Raw genomic sequence first — 19,709 nt, forward strand, 5'->3', positions numbered from 1 at the left:
TTTGGTGAGGCATGTGCTTCTTTGGCAGAGGCGGCTTGCCAAACCAGAAATCCCCATTGCAAAGGGATCTTGCGGCACCTTGGAGAGGTTGGTAGCATGAGATGCATCTGAGGAAGCAAGCTCAAAGCTTCTGCTACCAATGTCTCTCTTTCAGTGAGTCTCAAAGTTGCTTCAAGATCCCTTTGCATGGGGATGTGTGGTTTTGCAAGGTCTTTAACCTTCTCTACCAAAGACAACTGGTGTCTCACAAATACTACCAAATCCCAGGTTTTTGTAGGATTTGGTTTTCTGTGGGTTGCATCCTGATTTTGACTAGGTCTTTTAATTCTATGCAGTTCTTGAATTCTATGGAACTACAGCACCAAATAATCTGGGTTGACACCACTTTAACTTCCTTGGTTCAATGATATGGAATTCTGGGAATAGTAGCTAGGCTGGAATTACAGCACCAAGGGACTGCATCCAGACTGCAGAAATAATCCGGTTTGACGCCATTTTAACTGCCATAAAAATTACAGTTCCCAGAAATCCATAGCACTGAGCCAGGGCAGTTTAAAGTCCAAAACACACTTCAGAAACAATCCAGTTTGAGACTGCTTTAACTGCTTTTGCGTAATGCTAGGGAATTCTGGGAACTGTAGTTTTGTGAGACTTTAGCCTTCTCTGTCAGAGAGCTCTGGTGCAGCAATAAATGACAATTCCCAGAATTCCCTAGCACTGAGCCGGGGCAGTTAAAGCGGTCTCTCAAACTGGATTGTTTCTGCAGTGTGTTTTGTACCAAAATGGTGTCAAACCTGTTTATTTCTGCAGTGTGGATGAACAGTTCGCAGAGGTCCATAGCACTGAGCCAGGGCAGTTAAAGTGGCGCCAAACTGGATTATTCCTGCAGTGCGGACAACCACTTCCCAGGAACTCATAGCACTGAGCCAGGGCGGTTAAAGCAAAGGTCTAAAACACACTGCAGAAACAATGCAGTTTGAGATTGCCTTACCTGCCCTTGCTCAGTGTTAGTCAATTCTGGGAACTATAGCCATTTAGCCATCTCTGTCATCAGAGAGCTCTGATGCTACAACTGCAAGCTACAATTCCCAGGATTCCCTAGCAACTGAGCCAAGGCAGGTAAAGCAGTCTCAAATGGGATGCTTTCTGCAGTGTGTTTTGGACCCAAAAGTGATGTCCAGTCCAGCCATATCCTTGTTGCAGCCAGCAGTTCAAGTGCACCATTTGACAGGGCAGATGCACAAAGCCCTGCAAGCTGGCTGGGGGCTGGCTCTCAATCTTGCTGCCTTCCCATTCCGTGGCTGGGCTTCAAGGGGCTCAGGTGGAGGATGGAGAGGCCAGCCAAGCCTCCGCTGCTCCTCCTGCTGCTGTTGCTGCTGGGGCTAAAGGGGGCCGGCTTCTCAGAGCAGCAGAGGCAGTCTTGGGTGCGCTGCTGCTGCTACTTCTTGTTCTGCTGCTTCTTGTTCTGCTGCCAAGGAGGCGGAGGCCTCTCTCCTCCTCTGCTGGTGCTGCTGCCCTTCTTCTTCTTCCCAGGCTGGTGATTTGATCCTCTAGAAGCAGCAGCCCAAGGATCTTGGCTGGCTCTCTGCAGTGTCCTCTGCCCAGCAGGGCCATGGAGGAGGAGGAGATGTTGAAGAAGAAGACCCAGGAGTGGTACCCAGAGAAAGGACCCAGAGGGAACTCTTGGCTCAGCCAAGAGGAGGGAGGAGCAAAGTCCCAAGAGAAAGAGGGCAGGATCCCATCAGGGGACCCCTTGGGCCAAGAGAATGCCCCTGCCAAACTGCCAAATGGGTGCCAAAGAGGAAGACCTGATGAGGAAGAGGAGGAAGAGGTTTCAGAAGAAGATGGAAGGCCCACCCAGGCTTACACAGGTGAAGATGGAAGCTCACCTTTCGGAGGAGAAGAGTTGGTCCTATCCAGAAGGCCGGCCAAGGAGGGGACGAAAAAGAGGAGTGGTACCCAGTGTGAAGAGTCCCTGATGGGGGAGCTCTCAGAGATGGTGCAACACGTGGTGAGGAGCAGCAGCTGGTGGGAGAGGCATGGCCTGGATGGCATCATTCTCGCCCTCAACTTTCTCAGCTTGCCCATAGGTAAGGGGAAGAACTTGGGTTGCTTGGGAAACTGGTGGTGCGGGAAGGGATGCCTGACCCACCCAAGCGCACACTGCTCTTATTTAAGTTTGAATGGTTTATTGATCTTAAGTACTGTGTTATGGTTTGCAAAAGTCAACGGTTGATGGTTGTGCTATCAGTATCTGGCAGCTGAAACATGCCCTATGTTGGCATTCTCTTAAGACTTCTGCCTGCCCACTGAGAAAGGGTCTATACCAGTGTTTTCAAAAATTTGGTCCTCATGATATTTTGGACTTCAGCCCTGAGAATTCTTGATTGTTAGTCAAACTGGCTAAGGCTTCTGGGAACTGAAATCCAAAACTTGAGGGCCAAAGTTTGGTAAACACGGATCTATATACCATGAATTGGAAATTTTAATCTGAATCCAATAGGGCAGTCCTTCTTGTGTTGCCATGTTAAACTGTGATGCAAGGCTATTTCCTTTTGGCAATACGTTCAGATGTTCCCTGAATATTAGGCAGTGTGTTGTAGCGATTAAGGGTTTTGAACAGGGACTTGTAGGGAACTGGGCCAGTCGTACGCTCCTAATGTCAGACATACTTTACAAGTTTGTTGTGAGGATGAAAGGGGTGGGGGGAGGAGGAGATCTGTGAAGACTAGAGCTGACCATTTCATTGGGGGGAAGGTGAAATGTAACTGCAAGTACAGTGGGCTCTTGGTATCTGCTGAAGTTTGGTTCCAGGACCCCCTATGGATGTGAAAAGTTCTGTCAAATATAGTGGCACACTAAAATGGTGTCCCTTATGTAAAATGGAAAAATCAAAGTTTGCTTTCTGGAATGCATATATTTTAAAAATATTTTCAAGCAATGGATGGTGGAATCCGTGGATAAAGAATCTGTGGATACGGATTCTCTCTGATGCTCAGAAGAAAAAAACTGGATCTTCCCAGTCCAAACAAATAGGCCAATAATACAACACCAGGCCAAGGGTGCCATAGCTAGTATGGGAGCACACACTATTTCCATGAACATTGGAGAGATCTGCAAGAGCAAATGAGTACAACTATAATGAGTATGTGATTGCCAAGAATAGTCAGTGTGGGCAGACCGCAGTATTATTACTTAAATGCTGCATTGTCTTTATAGGGTCAGCACATCTCAGGGGTGCTTTTATAATCCTCAGATAGATCAGGTTGGTCTGGTCCCATACTCTTTAGAGCCACTATTTTGCTGCGTAACCTGAACCTGTAAGGACTGGTCAGGTTCTGTAATAAAGTCAGAGCTATCAAGCAGCAAACTCAGAAATAAGAATTCACATGCCTGGGCAGGATGAGAGCCTTCAGGAGTGAGGGAAGAGGGGTACTAAGGCATGAAAGTGCTTCCCAAAAGAGCTGCTCACAATTAAAATCACCAAGGCCTTTCTTTTCTGGAATTCTTGTGAGATAGCAATGGGGTTAAATACATATGAAAAGCATAGCTCATTACACCGCCAAGGAGCTATCAGTTTAGCCATAACGTATGGTAGCCTTCCCCAGCCTGATGCCCTCCAGAGATGGACAATAACTTTCATCCACCCAAGCCAGCATGCTGCCAAGGGATGATGGGAGTTCAGCACACCTGAAGGGCATTAGGTCAGGGTAGGCTTTCCTATGGAAGTTGCCATACATGGATGTGGGATGTCATATTGACATAAAATCTTTTTCTCTTGTACACAGCTTTTCAAAGCAATTTCCTTAGGACTGAAACTGGTGTGTATATTTGTTGCCATGTCCTGGTGAAAATTTAATATCAGGGTTTGAATTAGAACTCCTAGTTCCAATGCCCTCTTAGCCATGCACCTCACCAGGTGACTTTGTGTCAGTCATTATCTGTCAGCCCCAATTACATCGCAGGGTTACTGTAATGAAAATATGTGACTCTGTGTCCAACTTGAGGAAAAAGCAGGGTGCAAATGTGATAAATTAAAGACAAATAATTATTAGGACTAATCCTCTTATCCCTGAGGAGAAAAAGGAGTACCAAATATGTCTTCTTGTTCCTCTATTTTAGGGGTTTCATTTTTTGATACTTGGTACTTTGTATGCTGATCCAAAGGCTCCCATCTTTGGAGCGGGATTGCTGTTTAATCAAGGATGTCATTCTATTAAAAATTCAGCATCATAATGCCATGCCACAAAGCACTGGTCTTTCCGTTATCCCCAAACTGCACAAGAGTTGCCCACTGGGTGTTTATTTGGTTGCAAACGTTGCCCTATAGACAGCTGCTCGTGGATTATCCTAGTTATACTGGGCTCATCCTGTGCCACGTAAGCATGCTGGCATGTGTACAAATGTTTTTTTAAAGAGGGGGTTATTGGGATATTGCCTTGTAACATTGCATCAGAACAAAATGCAGTGGCAAATTAGTAAGAGCAGTTGCCACTGGGAATGCAAACACCTTGCTTTTAGATCATATCCCATTTAATCTGGGGCCTAGATGGTGGCTGTGCTTGTTTATCTCAAAACACGTGGGTGTAACCATATCTCTGATCTGAAATCCTCTGTGTGTAGACAGCGCATATGAAAGCCATTGTCGCATATTCCTGAGGTATTTGCTCAAAACTGGGCAAAATCTTGTCCTTTGGAGAAAAGACTGTCAAAAGGGCTTTATCACACTAGCAAGATTCCACAGGAAAATTGGAGTTAAACTAGATTTAAACCAAAGAAAACCCAGAAATGCCCAAAGTTTATCACACGACATCGCAGTTAATGTGAAATAACGTAAAGCGGAGAAAACCGGCAGCTTTTTACTTTCAGAGCAACTCAAAAGTAAAAAAGCTGCCATTTTTCTCTGCTTTGTGTTCAGATTAACTTCGGGTTATTCCACTTGGGCAGTCCCTAGTGTGATAAACTAACTAATTTGCAAACTTGGTTTAAATTTGAATGTACTTTAAATTGTGTTTAACTCCCATTTTCCCATGGGATCTCCCCTAGTGTGATAAAAGACAGGGATAGTGAATATAGTGTTGTCATACCGCACGTTGAAAAAAACATTCTGTTTGGAAATTTCAGTTTCATTGACCTTGTTATTCAGCAAAGAAGTTTCAGCATCCTGCTGAGTCTATGGAGCTTATCACATGAACTTTAAAACCATCTCAAGCCTCCCAAGCTGCAGCTCGGATGTGAGATGGAGGCAGGGATTATCGCATGCTAAAGCGCCAACTGCCATCAGGCCAGGTCCCAGCCTCACTCTGCTTCCGACTTCGAAAAAGTGCTGGCGGAATGTAGCTGGGATGCGGCTTGGACCCAGGTTTATGGCGGGTGGCAATTAGGTGGCAATTTAGCATGCAATAATCCCTGCTCCATCCTGTCCCAGGAGGCTTAAAGTTTATGTGATAACCCCCTAGGGTAGGTTCACTTTCATATCTGTCTATGGTTGTATGAGACATCTGGGACTGTATTTACACTCGGTGAATGTTTTTGGGCAAAATGAGAAGTGTTGGGTTTGCTTCCACTGTTTTTAGACTTCAACTCCCCTAAGCCCCAGGCAGCATGGCCAATGGCAATAGGACTGTAGGAATCATAGTTCAAAATATCTGGAAGGCCAGAGGTACCTCAGCTATGTTTTTGAGGCTTGGACTTGCTGTCATGAGAGACATGGGGCCATTGCTGTTGCTTTATGACTCTATGACCAAATGCATCTGAGAAAGTAGACTTAAGTCAAGGAAAACTCATGCTGCCAACTTCTTTATTTCAGTTAGTCTCAAAGCTGCTACAAGATCTCTCTACACACTGTTCCTGGCTCATAGAGGTTAAAACCATATTTGAGTAGCCAGTTCCAAGTGCTGAGGTACCTTGAAACTTCAAAAAGAAAATATGTCTTATTTTCCAGTTCTTCCCACTTGGCCAATGTCCCTTCTACCTCTGAACCAAAATTATTAAAAAGTCCTCGTTGTGATATTGCTATGTATTCTTTCATTGCATCTAGAAAACAAGGGCCTAATTGTGTCTTCTCTGTTCCTAGGGTTCCTGCTTCTGCGTTCTGATCATCTTTTTGCTTTCCTGTTGGCTGTTGTCATCCTGGGTGTAGCACACCACACCATCACTGTGAAGGGCAGCCACATGGCCAGCCACAGTGCTCTGGCGGAGTCCAAGACATGGGGAAAACTGTGGGCTATCTTCTTCATTGAGGTGCATTTTCAGCTTGCTACAGTTGTATGAAAGGAAGCAAACAAGACAAGAATTTTATTTTGCTAGGTTTGGTCAGACTTCACACAGTGGAAAATTGACAAATTGCACCCCAGGACCTGGGAAGGCATTTCCCTCTTGCTTTAGAAATCCCCCTCCCCCGTTCTCAATAGTTAATACATTGTATGAGCAAACCTTTGTAAGGGGTCTTGCAAGGTGAACTAGTACAAGATGGCCTTGTGGGCATATACATTTTTATCTCTAAAATGAATGGCTATCTGTAGACCACATAAACTTTAGACAGAGAGTCCAATACTTATTAACTTTCCTGATGTTGTGCTATGTAAAATCAGAGAACATCCATCATCTCTGTTCCTTATTCAGATGAGGGGCTTCAACGAAGTTTGAGGCGGCATCTGCACTACAGAAATAATGCAGCTTGATACCACTTTAACTGCCATGGATTAGTGCTATGGAATCCTGTAGTTTGTAGTTTGTTATGGCACCAGAGCTCTCTGACAGAGAAAGCTAAGTATCTAAAAAACTACAAGTCCCAAAATTCTATAGCATTGAGCCATGGCAGTTAAAGCAGTGTCAAACTGCATTTTTCTACAGTGCAGATGTAGCCTGATTCAGAAATAATTCAGAGAGATGTGGCCGTCTACCAGATTATTGAAATTAGTGTTCCAGAAATCTATTCTCTGTCCAAATTCAAATTATCTCATGAAGGTGCAGGACATGGCCAAGGTCTGTTTGACATTACTCCCTTATAATGCTTTGATACTCATTTAATTGCCATGGCTTCATTCTATGGAATCCTGGGGTTTGTAGTCTTGTTAAACATTGGAGCTCACTGGCATAGAAATTCAAATAACCCAACAAACTACAAATTCCAAGGTTTCATAGGATGAGGCCATGACAATTAAAGTGGTATCAAAGTGCTGTAAAGGTGTAATAGATGACAACCTAATTTTACACTCACATAAGTTGGATAATAAGGGACATCTCTGAAGATGCCAGCCGCATATGCTGGCAAAACGTCAGGAAGAAACTCTGCTAGAACATGGCCACATAGCCCGAAAAACCCACAAAAAACTGAATAAGGGAAATCTATGAATACTTTGTCAGCTGTCATTGAGCTACAGCTTTCATGGTGTGAGGGCTAAAAGTAGGAGACGAATGAGGCCTTCCACATCTTCATATGCTGACTCCGTACTCTCTAATTCTTTGTGTTGAACAGAGAGATCTGAATAAATACTTTATGTTCAAATAAACCCAAGTAAGCAGACTAGGAAACAGAGACATTTGGATTGGGAACATCATGCATGGTCCCTGCCTTGTTCCCAGTTTTAACCTTTGTATATTCCTCAGAAGGACAGGCCCTGTGTGTTTGTAACATTATTAAACAATCCCCAGTGCCAATCCTTGGCAAATTATTTGTGTTGCAAGAGACGAGTTATTAAACAGGGTGTGATGGCTGACAATTTAATTACTAGCATGTTTATGCAACTTGGTAGCTTTGTTGGCATTCACAGTTAAGTATACGTGAAGCACTTCTGCAAAAGAAAGTAATGCAAAATAGAAATGAAACTCTAGCCCAGTGGCTCTAATTTGCAAGCAGTAACAGTAATGTATTTTCTTTTAAACAGCCCTCTGAAGAAGTTTTTTAAAAAAACCATTTTCTGGGGTTGACCATGTCAGACAGAACAAGTTATTGTTCTTTTTTTTATTCTGATGAGAAAGAATGAAGAAAGAAGCAAGCACACTCATTGCAATTAAAAGTACTTCTTGCAAAAGAAATGTGAGATTTATAGAAATGAACCAGTTATGCTTGTACAGTTGCAATAGGTATATTGAGAGATGGATAAATGTAGACTATTCATAGATGATCTCATCTGTTGAAAGATCTGCACTGCTTTTTTAGGGCAACTTGAAGCAAGGGAGGATATTCCAAATCAAAATTAATTCAATCATGAGGGGTTTTTTTTTAGAGTACTTGCAATATTTATCTGAACATTTATTTTCATTTATTTTCCATTTCCAAACCTGCCATATTATATGTGATAGGGCACATAGGTCTGATCCAGACTGAACAGAACACAGATTTGTAACCTACACCACTTTAAGTGTATATCTGTACAAATACGTATGAAAATTTGGGGTGTGTATATATGTGGAGCAAGGAAATGACAGGCAGTGAAAGGGTCAAGCATCCTTCCATGTTTGCCATCTCTGGTTGCTATTCTTGTCTCCCAAAGTGGCATTTCCATTTTTACTAGGTATGACAAGTAATGGTTACATGCACTTGTGTATAACACGACACTTTCGGTGGTGCCAGTGCTGGTGTGTTAAGGACCTCTTTGGATGGGTCCTATGAAACTACTCCTCTCAACAGCATCCCATTCATATCAAAGGGACTCTACTGAATTTAACTGCAGGGGTTTAAAAACTACCTCTTCATAGGTTTCACTGATTTCAGACAAACTCAGGCTGGCAGCCTTTGTAAAGTACTTTAGGTCTGCATTCATACTGTACTGTTATAGCAAGTGGAACATTCCTTTAATTATTATTTCTTTCTGTCCCAGGTTTGCTCCTCTTTCACAGCAGAACAGGGGACCTACAACCATGTGAAAATGCACCACGGTTACACAAACGTTATTGGTCTGGGTGACTCCAGTACATGGAAGCTTCCCTTCCTTAACCGCTACATTTACATGTACATTGCACCTCTTACTGTACCTATTATCACCCCTTTAGTGGCCATTGGTAAGTTCCTGTCCTGAGAATCCTGTTATTAATTTCAATAACACTTATCCTGGGCATTTGCAAGATGCTCAACACTTCAAGGATGGTATTATATTTACTTGTTTGCTAATATAGTTTTTTTGTTGTACCTCATTGTATGTGTAGCGCTTAGGTTTAGCCTTGTAGAATCAGAGAAGTGGAATGAAGAAAAGATAAGCAAATACAGTTGGCCCTCCTTATCCATGGATTTTTTTATCCATTGATTCACACATCCATAGCTTGAAAATATTCAGAAAAAGCATAAATTCCAAATAGCAAACCTTTATTTTCTATTTTATATGAGGGACACAATTTTGGCATGTCATTGGATTGAACGGGACTTGAGCATCCATGGATTTTGTCATCCGTGGGGGTTCTAGAAACAAACCCTAGTGGATAATAAGGGCCCACTATACAGTTTTCTTTCATGACCCAAGACAATCCACATCTGCTTAGTGTGGGCCACTGGCATCACCAAGGGAGTGCAGACCACACCAGGTGACACCCAAGGAATGGTGACACCATTGCTCCTCAAACATCTGCATTTTGGCAGAAATGAGCTCCAGCATTTGTCACTCTCCCTTTAAAATGTTGAAAAGATGGTGTGGGTGGGATGAGGCTCAGTGGGAAGTGAAAGGAGAGGCCTCTGGTTTTTTTTTTAAAAAATGTCAAATTTCAAAATTTAATTTTAATTTATTTTTTAAAAATAATTTAAATCTTTTTTAAAAATTGTTAAAAACATCACATTTTACGAAATGTTCTCTTTAACCACATGAAGCTATGTATATATAAACACACTGTGTGCATATGATATTGTAATTTAAAAGTATAATTTTAATTGTGCTAGTTGCTTATGTCACAATTATTACCATTGCATTCAGTGATATTATTATTATTATTAATGTTTATTTACATGGCATTTACAGAGATTAATTAGTTAATTAGACACTTCTCTGCCGTCAGTCTTACAACCTAAAAAGTCATGACACAAGAGAAGAAGGGAATGGCAGTGGGAAGGGGAATAAGTCCAGTGGTTCTCCTCTCCCTCTGAGGCCTGGACCATGGCAGATGGACTGGAAAGGGGATTCACCTTCTTACTCTGGGCTAGGCCCAATGGAGCTGGGCCTGAATTCTCTCCCTCTGAAGCTGGATGGTATCAGATCGACTGGAGGGAAGGAGTGATATTTGAGGATTAAGATTATGAGTGAATTAGTACAAAAAACATTACTAAGGATTCTGTATGGGTATAGTATGGGAGGATGTCAATACGGGGAGATGACACATGAATTACTGCACTTGGTGACACCAACCGTAGTTGTGCCACTGGTGTGGGCTACAATGTGCCAGAGAGATGCTTATAGAATAGGAGTGGAGAACCTGGGCTATTGGGATCCAGATGTGGACTCCATCTTCCATCAATCCCAGGCAGCACTGCCAGTAGTCAGGATTGAAAGGAGCTCCAAATATTTGATGCAAGAAAATCACTAATGACAGCCAGCTAATTTCACTTTTACGAGACTTTCTTCTTGGCCTTAAATATTGTGAGTTGCAGACAAATTCCTATTTCCATAACAGCGCAACAGACAATCAATCAAACAACGATACCTTTATTGGACCAACCAAAATGCACAATTACATGTTGCAAGCTTTCAAAGCTCCACTCACTTCTTCATCAGGCATCAAAGGTGTTAAAAACCATTCAGGAGGGGAAAAATTGAAGATGTTAGTCATAGGCCTGCATTTTGCTGTTTTTTGTTCTCAGTTCAGATGGTATAGAGGCTGGCACCTCCTGCTTCTGGCCATGTGGTCATTGGGAGATTCTCAAAGTCCAGAAAAATTAACATCCATTTGCAAAACAAAAAAGATGCTTCTTTGTAATCCAACATGTCTCCATCCTTTGTGAGGCTGAGGCCTCTTTTATTTGGTGGCGGACACTGAATTTATCAAGAAGTCTTCATGCTTGCAATAGAAGTTAGGGTGCATAGTTCATAATAAAATAAAGACAAACAAGCAAGTTTCTGTCAGGATATAAAAAATTCTGTGGTTTTTTTTTTACGTGCTTCTAGGCTTTTGAATTAGAAAAGGCTATGTCAAAATATGTAAGCAATTATATTTTGAAAGGTGTGGAAAAGTGATCTGGGTGGAGGAAAGACTTCTACAACTCATACAATATATCTTTTCATTCGTTCCCCATGCTAACTTGGACATTTTATTAACTCTGCATGCATACATTGTTCTAGTGATCATTTTTCTTTCACTAGTGACCCTGCTAAAAAGTCTCCCAAATTCTGTAAGTACAGATTTTGAAGCTGCAGAATACTTAAAAGTAGTTTCTTCTGCCTGAAAGGCTTTGTTTTCTGCCTGCTGTTTGGTGGTAGGGTTTAGTGGGAAAAGTTACATCCAGGGACCAGATACTGTATGCTCACAGGCTCATGTACTGGATATGTGTTTCCCATTGACTGCTTATGCACTGTTGTAGTAATAAGTGATAAGTGAGTGAATATTATCCTCTATACAAATAGCATGTGATGTCAAAGATCTATGAGCAGCACAGATACTCTAGCTTTTAAAAGGCGATTTTGAAATTGGTGTAGGAGAGTCTACATTTGATCTGAGAAGTAACACTCAGGGAAAAGGGGCATGTAATCCTTTTCTTTTATGCAAATTTCACAATCTGTTGCATCTCCTGCCCTTCACAGTACTATTAACTCAGCAGGGAAAATGTTAAAACAGAACTCTACCTATATTTTCTTTCCCATGAAGTTGCAGGAGAGGTGGGATGGGGATCAAGAAAATAGCAAAGAGGAAAGAGTTGATCACCCTTTCCTCTAACACAGGGGTAGGCAACCTGCGGCCCGCGGGCCGGATGTGGCCCGGCGAGGCCTTGGGACCGGCCCCAGCCTGGTCCTGCCACCGATTGCCGCCGGGGCCTTTGGCCTCTCGCGCGCGGGGGCAATTGTCTATAGACGCCTCAGAAACATGCATTTATATTAACATTTTTTTAAAAATCAGCAAATTTTTTTGCTTGTCCTCCACTTTTTTAAAAAAAGTGTCCACCATTTGAAAATGTTGTCCTACATTTGTCCCGGTTTATTTATTTATTTATTTATTTAAAAAAAATTATTTAATTATTTATTTTTTGGCTTCGCCCCCCCCCCCCCCCCAGTTGTCTGAGGGACAGCAACCCGGCCCCCGGCTCAAAACGGTTGCCTACCCCTGCTCTAACATCACAAGCTCTGATCAAAACAGGAGTCCACTGTTCACATTCAATAGGATGAGAGAGATCTGAATGTCAGTCTCCTGTTTATTTGACCCACAGCAGAAGACTTATTAAAGTAGCACAATAGACCCAGTTACTGTAGAAGGTTTCTGGTTTCTAAAACCGAAAAGTTCTGAAATTCTCCTACAGTCCGCACATCTAGCAGACTGCTGAAAAATATGATTTCTCATAGTCGCAACCTAATATCTATGCTATGAAGTAGCAGCTAGGAGACAGCTTTGAGAGCTGTCCCATTCACTGCCTGTTGTTTCCATAGGCTTGCTGAAAGAAGTTGAATGGAAAACAGCCATCCGGACTCTCTGTTGTATGTTTGTTGGCCTGTACTCCCATTACTGGCTGCTTCTTAATATCTCAGGGTTCCAGTCATTGTGGTCTGCTCTCTGTTGTATGCTGATCACACGATCTCTCCTTGCCCATCCTTACATCCATGTTAATATCTTCCAGGTAAGAGCTACGAACTCTGGATGATATCAAGAAGTGCAATTATTTGAATTTGCTCATCTCTTTGGGCAGTGTACTGTGTCCAGAGCTTGTATGTAATAAGCTACAAAAAAGTAGTTATCAAGAATTAATGCAGAATTAATGCAGTCCGACACTGTTTTAACTGTTACGGCCTATGGAATCCTGGGATTTGTATTTTGTTGTGGCACCAGACCTCTCTGGCTCAGGTTGCTTTTACACTGTAAAAATAAAACAGTTTATCACCATTTGAGGTGCTGTAGCTATAGCTCCAGTGTATGGAATCCAGGAGGTTGTACCTTTACAAGGTCTTTATGTTATGCCCAAGATTGTAAGGGCAACCTGTTTATCCTGAGAGCGTGTAATGAAAAGCTCTCCCTCCGTGGACCTATTCACAGCAAGGCTGAGAAAGACATTGAGACACCAAATTTGGGTTTAAACACCATGCATGTAACATTTATTGAATCACACAAGTAACACAAACATTGATTATCAAGAGCTCTTTCACTCACACATTCATACAATACTCACACACACTTTCCTTCCGCCGAACATTGATCAGTTGTTCTCGAAGGCTGGGGATGACACCGTTGCCGCGGATGATGCCAACAAAATGGAGATGAAAGTCCAGGGTCTTTATACTTTTTCTTCTCTCTGGCTCTTGGCTGCTGAAGTCTTGCAATATTACAGCCCATTACTCAACTTCCTCTTTTGGGAGGACAGACAGGTTGTTCAGATCAGTCCGTGTTCAAAGCAACTCGTTCTGTTCAAAGTTCTCCATTGTCCTGTCAGTTCCTCATCATGGCGACTCAGGAGATAAGGTTCTTCCCGGTCATGGTTCGTCACACCTGGACGGCACCCCGCTTCAGCTTCCAAGTTTTCAGACTTTCCTCGCCTCGGTTGCCAAATACCTTCGTCACATCAGTGCTTTGCGCGGAACCATCTTGTTTGTTCCTTTAGCTATGTTTAAAGCACAATTCCTTGGTTCTTCGGTTCTTCAGCTCTGGGTTTAAGTCAGAACTCACGCATTCGTCTTACATTTAGCCTTCTCTGCTAAAGAGTGCTGGTGCCTCACAAAACTACAAATCTCAGAATTCCATAGCATTGAGCCATGGCAGTTAAAGTGATGCCAAATTGCACACTTTTGCAGTGTAGATGCAGCTTGTAATTGTTTCTTTTATGGTTATAGTGTGTGGTAAGTAATAAAGAAGAAATGTCAATTACCTGTTTGAAGGGATGGCTCATATGGTGCCTCTTGATCTGTTGTGAATGTTGAGATGATGGTGCAATGGTAGAAGTGTGTGTGTGTGTGTGTGTGTTTGTCACGGACAACTTTTGAGAAACAGAAAGGTATCAAATTAACATCATAGTTCCATTTTTAAAAACAAAACAAAACCCTAACAACTTTGGAGGATGCTCTCAGAACTGTACCTGTAACCATTACTCTTAAAAAAATAAGAGCTCATATTGTGGACTATGACTCAATATGTCCGATATGTCGTACATTTGGCAATGGTTCTCTCCTTTACTACAGCTGAAAGATTAAGAATCTTATGACATTACAAAACTTACCCAAGAGATAGTGACAGAGAATTGTCTGTCGATTTGCTTCTCCACAGTCTGTTCTCTTCCAGTTGTAAAAGTGTTCCTTTTGTCAGGCTGGAAAAATCTACTTGGCAAAAGAGAATTTTTAAAACCTTGTTTTCAAGTTTCCAAAGGCTTCAACCCTATGTTGATCTCTTAATCTGGAGCAATGGATGCAAGCTACAGGAAAAGAGCTTCCACCTCAACATTAGGAGGAACTTCCTGACAGTAAGGGCTGTTTGACAGTGGAACACACTCCCTCGAGTGTAGTGGAGTCTCCTTCTTTGGAGGTCTTTAAGCAGAGGCTGGATGGCCATCTGTCGGGGATGCTTTGATTGAGATTTCCTGCATGGCAGGGGGTTGGACTGGATGGCCCTTGCGGTCTCTTCCAACTCTGATTTTATGATTCTATGATTCTATATACATAACGTAATAAGGCTTAATTCCAAGTACACATGATGAGATACTTCAGTTAAACATGGATTAGCCTATATGAGTTAACCACATCCATCATTGTTCTGGCAGTGATGATGGACAAGTAATAATTGGAGTATTTCTCAAAGGTCCTAGTCAGTTTTCTTTCAGCAGAAGTTATTACTGTATATACTTGACTATAAGTCAACCTCATGTATTAGTTGAGGACAGATTTTGGGGCCAAAATTATGGATTTTGATATGACCCCTGGATAAGTTGAGGGTAAAACCTAGGGGCATGTAATAAAGAATGTAAAGGATGATGCCAAGGAAAATGATGCCAAAGAACTTAGAAAATTCTGGCAGGCATAACTGTTTGTGCTCATCCTAAAGGCTGGATGGATGAGAGAGTAGAGGGGATCCATGCTTCTTTTTGGTGCTCCCAGGATGGACTATGCTCTTGCCTTTTATTCAGAGAAAGGGAATAGGGATGGCTCCTTTTATATAAAGGTAAGAGTTAAAGTACAGTACTTTCATTGACCCGTGGATAAGTCGACCCAGGTTTTTTGAGTCAATTTTTTGACTAAAATTTCTAGACTTATACATGAGTATATACAGTACTTTCTCCCAGAGAGAGCCAAATCCATAAACTATAATTATAATATTACTGATATTGTTCAGATGTTACTTTCCACATCTAAATATTCTTATCTATCAGTTGCACTATCCAGAAATGCTGGTTTCATCAAATCACAATAATCAATGATTCTTGTTGTTTTTATTGCTTGCCTTCAAGTCCTTTCTGATGTATGGTGACTCTAAGGCGAACATAGGAGTTCCTTGGCAAATGTCTTCAGAGGGGGGTTGTCATTGCCATCCTCTGAGGCTGAGAGTGTGTGACATGCCCACCAATGATTCTTACATTCTTTTTAGTTGAGTCTTCACTTACATTACAAAATCATAACATAATCTCACCCAGAGCTGCAATTTACATTTAAAAGTAATATGTGGCTATTCAAAGTCCTTCTATAATGTTTTCCTCACTAGTGCATATCTTTCCTGTTAAATTGTACTTTCTCTTCTTAGTTTCTCCTAAGACTTCCTCACGAGAAAATTTTAATAAACATGATCTTTGTACCTTCTGTGTTCATTAAATGTCTCTCCAGAAGGACAAGTGATTCTGCAGGAAGCACCACATCTTCATTTTTCATTGATAGACTGAATAAATGTGAGCTTTATTTCTCAAGAGATGTCCTTATTTCAGCTGTGGACTGTTCTGTGGTTCTGTCTTGCAGCATATTGGCCTCCCAATGTTTTCTGCTGATAAGAAGCCAAAACGGATTCATATGATGACCCTTGGAGTTCTGAACTTGCCTCGAAATCCCCTCTTGGACTGGTCCTTTGGGCACTCACTCATCAGCTGTCATGTGGAGCACCATCTTTTTCCAACGCTGTCAGATAATATGTGCCTGAAGGTATGGCATGAGGGGGCAGGTAGTATGGGCTGTAGGAAGGGGTGGAATAGAAGAGATCAATGTCAGCTGAATGTGTACAAGAAAAAACAACAATTCATAGTTGATTAATCAGGAAATGCATTTGTGTAAAGTCAATAGTGCCTTGAGAAACAGTTACCCTTGTCAGCAGCTGTTTACTTATTAGAGAGTGCCTTGTAGGTGTATTCATCTCCTCCCTTTTTCTTGTATTACTACTTGGAACTAGAAGGATTTAATTAGCATTATTGCCACAGGATAGTCAACACTGTGGAAATGTAAAATATTTTTATTGTGACATAATTTTTTATCATCATCATCATCATCATCATCATCATCATCTATACCCTACATTCCCCCCTAAATTAGGATGCCAGATTCCCAAAACGTAAGTGAATAAAAACAAACTGGCACTTATTGGTTCCAAAAGTATTTATATCCCCGTGTTTATATTTGATAGAAGTGTCTTTGGCAGTTATTAGAGATGCTAGCCTTCTGAGGTAAGTGTCTGTCAGCTTTCTGTATGTTCATTGTGTAATTTTTGTTCATTCTTTATGGATAAATTGCTCCAGCTCTTTCAGGTTGGATGGGGTCTGCTGATGAGCAGCAATTAATGAGTCTTGCCACAGATTTGATTCTGTCCTGTCCTGTCCTGCCCTAGTCTGTTCTTGTTTGTTTATTATCCTGCCTTTCCCCTAAGGGACCTAAAACAGTTCATGTCAAGTTACTAACAAAGTACACCAGATACCTACAGTATTTGATACAAATGTTTAAAAACATTCTCAATTGGATTGAGTCTCAGACTTTGACTGGAACATTTGAAGATAGTCAGGTTCTCATTTTAAACTACTCTAGTGTTACTTTGGGCCTGTTGGAAAGTGAACCACCATCTATCCCCAGGTCCTTTGCAGACCGAAACAGGTTTTCTTCTAGAATTAACTTGTTTTTGGCTCCTTCTGTTTTCCCTTCCATCCTGATCAATTTCCCAGCCCCTGCTGAGGAAAAGCATCCACACAAGATGGTTTTGGCACCATGCTTCACTGCGGGGATGGTGTTGTCAGGGCAATGATCACTGTTGGTGTTTTGCCACATATAGTTTTGCAGTGAGGCCAAAAAGCCCAATTTTGGTCTCAGACCAGAGAGGCTTTCCCTACATGTCTCCCGCATGCCACTTTGCAAACTCCAAAGGGGCCTTGATATCTGTTTGTTTCAGCAATAGTTTTCTTCTCACCGTTTTACAATGCCCACTGTTGTGGAGTATCTGGGTGATAGTTGTCCCATGCATAGTTTCTTCCATCTAAGCTGCAGATCTCTCTTTCAGAGTTACTCATTGGTCTCTTGGTGCTTCTTTGATTAATGCCCATCTTGCCCAGTCACTGTGTTTGGCTAGTCTGAACAGAGTTATATGAATGAGCTGTATTTTTTCCTGCTTTGTAAGAATGGGTTTTAATAGTGCTTCATAGGATGTTCATAATTTGGGATATTTTTTTATAACCCAACCCTGATTTGTGCTTCTGCACAACCTGACCCCAGATTGTTGGAATATCTCTTTGGTCTTCATGAAAGTGCTAGTTTAGGCATGCTCTCCAACAAACTTGGCAGCTTTTATAAAAAGAGTATATCTGAGATCATGTGCACTGGAACTGCACATAGGCTGACTCCACTCAGCTATTCATGCAACTAAGGCAGTGGATTGGATCAGTGCTTACTATCAGGTTGCCACAGCAAGGGGTATAGGCGTGTTTGTGTGTGAATATTTATGTAAGCATTGAGTACCAGTTTGTTTTGGTTTACCTCATTTTCCTCCCACAATAAAACTATTTTTCACTTTTACAGTGTTGTATCTTGTGTACATCAAATGGCAACAATACTAGTTAAATCCATTTCAGTTCAAGGTTGTTAACACAAAAAATGTAACACAAAATATGTGGTGGTGGTGGGAATCAAAAGGGGAAAGAGGTTTGAGTACTAGGACAAGGTACTGTATGTATATCCCATTTTTCATACAATGAGCTCAATGGGATATGGCTTTCTTTATTCACAACAATCTTACAAGGTGTCAGCCTGAGAGGGAGGGCAACTGGCCTAAGTTCATCCAATAAGTATTGTTCAGTGTTTTTGCCAAGTCCCAGTGCAGCACTCTAAACACTGCAACACACAGCTGCTTTAGTTAAGTCAGCAGTTTTAACAGAGCTGGGGCTACATAGATATCCAAGTAAAATACTGAACCCAAATCTCAAATCTCTGCACCCAAGTAGCCTTTTGCCAAATAACAGCAGCAAAAGGACTGCTAGTACACATCTCTTTTTGTGGTTGACACATGGGGTTCAAATCTGGATTTGATCTTTTCTTAACTACAATAAATATTAGCAGTAATGCTGCGCTGCCTTTTCCTTTTAGATCAAGCCAGTTGTTTCTCAGTATTTGAAAGAGAAGAAATTGCCATATAATGAAGATTCTTATCGGTCTCGCCTGAAGTTGTTCCTGGACAAATATGAAGAACTGATGGTCCATGCACCACCCATTTCTGAACTTGTTGGGATTCAGTGATGACACTTTTAGAATACAAAACATTATAGCTGTAAGCCAAATGTGTCCTTTCCCAGGATCAAGAAACTTAGAAGTCAGGTTAGGGCCTGATCCAGCCATTAAGGAGGAAACCAGATGTCTTTTAATGTCTTCTACATGGACAACTAGAAATTCACCTGTTCAATTATGGTTTAAAAAGAAACAAAAATCAATAGCTCTTCCAAAGCAATAGGATCAAAATAGAAATGGAAATGTTAATATCTTCACCCCTCCTCCAACCAGCACTTCATTTTAACTTTAATGTTTACATCATCTTTGATGCATCCTTTCCATTCTGCTACTTTACAATTCAGGGAGAAAATAATAGGGGCTGTTTCCTATGTTATTTCCCCCTCCCTTAGGCAAAGATGATTGCCATGCAGGGACACACTTGCATACCATATAGGTGCTTCCAGATGGCCTCTCTGAGTACTGCTAATCAAAAGGAATGATACAGCTAGCTATTCTCTCTTTCCATCCTTCATGGATTTTGTGTGATCAGAAAAAAAATATGAAAATGATGAGAAAACATAGGAAAGATAGCAATGAAAGAAAGCAGCACCTGAACCAAGCTGTAGAACTGTATCCAGGAGACAGGGCAATTGCACCATAAAATATTTGCAGAGCTGAGTGGAGGAGCCCCCCCCCCTCCCATCTTGGCTGTATGGCTCAGATAGCCAGCAGCAGATCAGACAGATGCTGACTGATCTCCAAATCCATTGTGTAGGGTTGGACAATATGTAGCCCTCCAGATGCTACTGGACCACAGTTACAATCACTATTACCACTGGCTATTCTAGCGAGGATTGATGAAACATTCAGTCCAGCAATGTCTGGGGGACCACACGTTGCCTGCTTCTGCTTCAGTGGACAAAATTAGCACCCTGCCTT

General features: G+C 41.7%; 1 protein-coding gene across 1 annotated transcript; it reads left to right on the plus strand.

The window, feature by feature from the left end:
* The first annotated feature begins 1,530 nt into the window (after positions 1-1,530).
* On the plus strand, positions 1,531-19,465 carry FADS6 (fatty acid desaturase 6). Its single transcript, XM_089507868.1, has 6 exons — positions 1,531-2,090; positions 6,077-6,243; positions 8,826-9,006; positions 12,561-12,748; positions 16,056-16,235; positions 18,651-19,465. The coding sequence occupies exons 1-6, from the start codon at positions 1,613-1,615 to the stop codon at positions 18,798-18,800; spliced, it is 1,344 nt and encodes a 447-aa protein (XP_089363994.1). The 5' UTR covers positions 1,531-1,612; the 3' UTR covers positions 18,801-19,465.
* The last annotated feature ends 244 nt before the right edge of the window (positions 19,466-19,709 follow it).

Source organism: Sceloporus occidentalis, unplaced genomic scaffold (genome assembly GCF_023333645.1).
Source record: "Sceloporus occidentalis isolate IW3139 unplaced genomic scaffold, rSceOcc1.0.p SCAF_1, whole genome shotgun sequence".
Lineage (NCBI taxonomy): Eukaryota > Metazoa > Chordata > Lepidosauria > Squamata > Phrynosomatidae > Sceloporus > Sceloporus occidentalis.

Coding starts and splice junctions, on each gene's coding strand:
- FADS6 (XM_089507868.1), top strand. CDS start 1,613: ATGGAGGAGGAGGAGATGTTGAAGAAGAAGACCCAGGAGTGGTACCCA. Junction 6,244..8,825: donor GGGCTATCTTCTTCATTGAG/GTGCATTTTCAG, acceptor TTTCTGTCCCAG/GTTTGCTCCTCTTTCACAGC. Junction 12,749..16,055: donor TCCATGTTAATATCTTCCAG/GTAAGAGCTACG, acceptor TCTGTCTTGCAG/CATATTGGCCTCCCAATGTT.